We start from the raw sequence: 5,416 nt of genomic DNA on the forward strand, positions 1-5,416 counted from the left end.
AAAGGCGACGTTTCGGTATACATACTTATATTTATGTTATGTGTGTTACCTTCACTCCAAGTTCATTTACGTTGGAATCTAATGATTCACTTCAAGATATCAGAACACATCTTCTCTTAAGGAAACTGTACATGGCATATGACGATCACATATAGAATATTGTTTTTGTCTGTTCCAAACACACACACTTTCTTGCGTTTTAAATGACGAGGGAAGTGTATGGGTACATGTCATGAAACGAGATTGTCTATCATCAAAACAATACAAAGATCAATTATTTTAAATCCTTTTCAGCTGAGTGTCTATCAATATCCCGACATGTGTTATTGCGGCAATGTTTATGACGAAGTCGCCATGCATGTCAGACACCACAGTCAGCATATGCAGAAGTGTCAGACAGTTAGCATGTCTCCTGTGTTATCATCATTGCTATTTGGCCACTTGTTGTTGAATCAATATGGTGAAAGTGAATCAAAAGACATAATTAACTTCTTGATCTGTGAAGAATGAACAATTTGTACATCTCTGGATATAACCAAAGTCGTTATTTTCTGATTGGCTCTATTAGAATTCCAAAGTGGATTCCAATTTTCAGCTACTCGTTATGCTGAGAGTAACTGAACTATCTCAATAAACAAACTTTATATAATTTGTTAAAATCACTGCTCCTTGAAAATAAAATATGTTCAATGTAATAACATATCTGTTCCAAACCATTTGCTGAATAGCAGTAAAATCATATTGCGTTGTCTATTTTCCGTTGCAGTATGCTCTTTAAAACAACAGGAATGGAAGACACTCATTTGAATGAAGAACTATTGTTTTCAGCGAAATTATGTGTAAGCATGAGAATATTTTCTCCATAAATTATCTTTAAACTAATTCCTAAATGATGTATCTTTTAATTTCTACTATTGATAGTGAAGTAGGTTGATACATTTACGAAAAGGTTATTATTAGATTTAACTCTACACTCTGTATCAGAAACACTCCATTAATTCGTTCTGCTGTTCAACATAAAGGCAACGTTAGACGCCGAAAAACAACCATCATTACTTGTAACAAGCCTGTCTTCCAGTGAGTGAGTGAGTATTGTTTTACGCCGCTTTTAGCAATATTCCAGCAATATTACGGCGGGGAACACCAGAAATGCTGTCTTCCAGACTCGTCTAACTAGAATAATCATAGTCTAACCCTGTTAATGATTAAACTGCTAAACTTTTCCACCAATAATCCTATCCAATCGATGTCCTTGTTGGTGAAATGAAAACAGTTCATCACACTATTCTGTCAGAGATTGAAGACATTTTTATTGGTATTTACAGAACTGACTTTGAGGCCCTTCGCGATCTGCATGGGTAGACTCAGTCGCTTGTAGTTGCAAGCAAATATATTAAAGTGACAGTACAGCTATTTGAGAGTGTTCATAGAAATATCGAAGTTGGATGTAAACATGACAGGGAATATTATTAGGTTCAACAACTTCTTTATTATTCAAATACATGTACAACGTTCCATGGCTACTTCTTGTACCTTCACCTGATGAAGTTGTGTATGTGCAATAAAGAAGTTGTTATCCATAATAATACTCCTTGTCACGAGTACATGTTTTTGAAAAAAAACAACAACAATAATTTATATTTAGGAACTAAAATGCTGTCACAAGTACGCGTTCAACTAATTTACCGATTGTGAGGTGCATTCAAATGTTGCAGGAATATTTCTTTTACAATCGTTTATGATGGAGTAAGCCACATAGACTGAAGGGTTTATCTTCACATTGTGAGTGCAAAATGTTCTTTGTAGCACTAGAGGTACACATTGTACAGTGTATTATCAGAACATGTCCAAGACAGATCGAACAATTAACCAGTGAAAGACAAAGCATCAAGACATTTTATCAATACAAGTTTATTAGTATAAATAATAATAGCACTGATACGGTTATCACATGGCATTCTCAAACCTCTCAAACGTTTTATGCTTGGTGGACGTCACCGACAGCCACATTCAGTGGCGATCATGTCTTCGTGATGACGTACAACGACTTCGCCATCCTCCGCGTACATCATACTGAGAGGTTCCAGTTTGGTAGGGACACAACAAGGGGAGGGAGCGACGTTGGAACGCTTGCTTCTCATGAGTGACTGCAACATGGCGTGGTTGGTGGGTTTGAGGCGGACGTCGATCGGGGAGGGACAGTTTCCGTGACAGAATTTGGAGTTGAAGCGTGTAGGGTGGATGATCCACTGTCCCCAGCCGATTGTGTTGAAGTCCACGTCAAAATCGTACAGACGACAGCCTTGTTTCTTTCCTGCCTTATTCCATCTTCTGTTCTTGCGTCGACGACGTCTGATTATGTCAGGTGCAGATCTCTTACCACGCGATGCGCTATTCATCAATCCATCGTATGTAGACTGCTCTTTAAACAAAACGTTTTGAAGAAAGTCCTGATTTTCCAAATACAAAACAAGTAAGTTTTCATAGGCATCGGATGTTGTTTTCGAAAGAAGTCGGAAGAAAGTCCGCGGCATTTCCACATGAATGGTGACGTCACCGTGGTAACCGTTGACCCAGGCAGTGATGGCTCGACTGATGTCAAAAACAAAATCTTCACGGTGTGTAGTAGGTTGGACTCTGATGGTAACTTTTCTTGCGATCTTCTTTCCCTTGAAAATGCTGACCTTGACCTTGTACTTCTTTAGAAGGGAGAGAGCGCGTGGGCACCGGAACTCAGCTAATCGGAGACTCTCGTCCTTAGGCAGACTAGGTATCTTGAACGAAAGGCCAACTCTGCTGCTTTCATTGATTTTACTCATGTCTGAAATAAGAAACAGGATCATATTAAAAAGTAAATAAAAAGGTGAAGCATTTTTCCAAAATAGATTCTTGTTTGGAATCAGAAAGATATTTTCCGGGTTTGTATTGCACATCTACACACCAGTCAGTCTGGTGTTAAGCTTACCTTTAGCTGCGAAGCTCCTGATAGTGTCGACTTTCATAAAATCAGCTGTTTTGAGCTTTCTGCCTGCTGCTGTTGCAAGTGGTGCCCCCTTTTGAAGAATATTAAACAATCGCAGCATGAATTTGGTTGAATCCTTTTGATAATCAACTGTATGACTCAGCTTGCTGACAAAAGGGGATATGTCTGCAACATGTTTTCCCTCATTCCGGTAAGTGTGGGGTTTGACTTGAAACTCCTGGTTTAGCCATTGTTTGGGTGAAGCTAAGCGACGTGCTCCAACATTGGCGAGATATGTCAGAAATAAAATGGCGATTTTACACTGCGACATTTTCTGATAGCTGGATTGATGTTTTGGTTTGTCAGTGTAGGATGCAGCAATGCAAGTGATGATGTGATAGCTTCAGTGTGGCGTTTTATACCAGACCCTACTACTTGTGTAAACAAGACAAGTGGTAACATAATGGTCGGGTGTTGGCGAGGTGTCCATATTCCTTCAGGCAAAGATTATAATCTGTCGTAAGGACATGTCGCGTGCATCAGATCTAGTTGTAGCTTCTTCATGTAAAATAACACCTTCTGGTTACATCACTACATCATACCTTTAATGCAAGGTTTAGAGGAAAATAACCTAATATTTTGTGAAATGAACAATTAAACACACATTAGCCATACATATTCTGATACCTCGGATGCTTTAAATTAGTAATTAATTTTGCTAATTATTCGTGAAATGTCTACTTTAAAAGGTAATCTTATGACAGTGGAGAGACTTCTTGGATTTTGTATGTTTTCAATTTGTTTGATTTTACTGTTCAAATATGTACTTATACGCTGTTTCTCATAGATATAAAATATATTCAATATTCATAGATAAACAAGGATTTCGATATCCATTCACCAGACAGGGGCGATCATCCCCAATCCACGGTAACAAGCCCGTCTCCCTGTCTCATCTGACTGTCGAACAATCACTGTCTGATCCTGTCTTCAGGATCACTCTCATTGCGCTAATCTAAGCTTATTACTGTTGTCATTAGTTTAAGAAAACAACTCGTCAGGTTCAAGAGTAACCCATTACACGCCACAGTGAATGTTCATGGAACGGATTACACCTTTGTTTCTTTAGATTGCAGAGATTTTACTTCACTCCTATCCTTTTCGCAAACATTTACGCAGTATGTAAGATCAATATAAGCATAGAAAGTATCACTACCTACATATCATTTGTACTTTTCCCTAACAGGAATATTTCCAAGATTGGTATCTACACGTTGGTATCGTCTGTAATATAACTACATTGTGTTTGTTAAAGTAGACACAATTTATGGATAACAACTTCTTGGAAAGGCGACGTTTCGGTATACATACTTATATTTATGTTATGTGTGTTACCTTCACTCCAAGTTCATTTACGTTGGAATCTAATGATTCACTTCAAGATATCAGAACACATCTTCTCTTAAGGAAACTGTACATGGCATATGACGATCACATATAGAATATTGTTTTTGTCTGTTCCAAACACACACACTTTCTTGCGTTTTAAATGACGAGGGAAGTGTATGGGTACATGTCATGAAACGAGATTGTCTATCATCAAAACAATACAAAGATCAATTATTTTAAATCCTTTTCAGCTGAGTGTCTATCAATATCCCGACATGTGTTATTGCGGCAATGTTTATGACGAAGTCGCCATGCATGTCAGACACCACAGTCAGCATATGCAGAAGTGTCAGACAGTTAGCATGTCTCCTGTGTTATCATCATTGCTATTTGGCCACTTGTTGTTGAATCAATATGGTGAAAGTGAATCAAAAGACATAATTAACTTCTTGATCTGTGAAGAATGAACAATTTGTACATCTCTGGATATAACCAAAGTCGTTATTTATTGATTGGCTCTATTAGAATTCCAAAGTGGATTCCAATTTTCAGCTACTCGTTATGCTGAGAGTAACTGAACTATCTCAATAAACAGACTTTATATAATTTGTTAAAATCACTGCTCCTTGAAAATAAAATATGTTCAATGTAATAACATATCTGTTCCAAACCATTTGCTGAATAGCAGTAAAATCATATTGCGTTGTCTATTTTCCGTTGCAGTATGCTCTTTAAAACAACAGGAATGGAAGACACTCATTTGAATGAAGAACTATTGTTTTCAGCGAAATTATGTGTAAGCATGAGAATATTTTCTCCATAAATTATCTTTAAACTAATTCCTAAATGATGTATCTTTTAATTTCTACGATTTATAGTGAAGTAGGTTGATACATTTACGAAAAGGTTATTATTAGATTTAACTCTACACACTGTATCAGAAACACTCCATTAATTCGTTCTGATGTTCAACATAAAGGCAACGTTAGACGCCGAAAAACAACCATCATTACTTGTAACAAGCCTGTCTTCCAGTGAGTGAGTGAGTGAGTATTGTTTTACGCC

At 37.3% G+C, this 5,416-nt stretch overlaps 1 protein-coding gene across 1 annotated transcript; it reads right to left on the minus strand.

Annotated features, from left to right (window-relative positions):
- Positions 1-1,994: 1,994 nt before the first annotated feature.
- Positions 1,995-3,293, minus strand: LOC125375908 (nodal homolog). The gene is made up of 2 exons (XM_048386912.1): positions 2,966-3,293; positions 1,995-2,821 (listed from the first exon to the last, which is right to left on the minus strand). Exons 1-2 carry the CDS (start codon positions 3,291-3,293, stop codon positions 1,995-1,997), a joined length of 1,155 nt encoding a protein of 384 aa, XP_048242869.1.
- Positions 3,294-5,416: the final 2,123 nt, after the last annotated feature.

This window comes from Haliotis rufescens, unplaced genomic scaffold, assembly GCF_023055435.1.
Source record: "Haliotis rufescens isolate VD_foot unplaced genomic scaffold, xgHalRufe1.0.p SCAF_62, whole genome shotgun sequence".
Lineage (NCBI taxonomy): Eukaryota > Metazoa > Mollusca > Gastropoda > Lepetellida > Haliotidae > Haliotis > Haliotis rufescens.

Bases quoted from the DNA above. Each gene is read 5' to 3' on its own strand.
- LOC125375908 (XM_048386912.1), bottom strand. From the start codon at position 3,293: ATGTCGCAGTGTAAAATCGCCATTTTATTTCTGACATATCTCGCCAAT. The intron at 2,822-2,965 runs GTAAGCTTAACA...TTCTTATTTCAG, and splicing joins CAGGAGCTTCGCAGCTAAAG to ACATGAGTAAAATCAATGAA.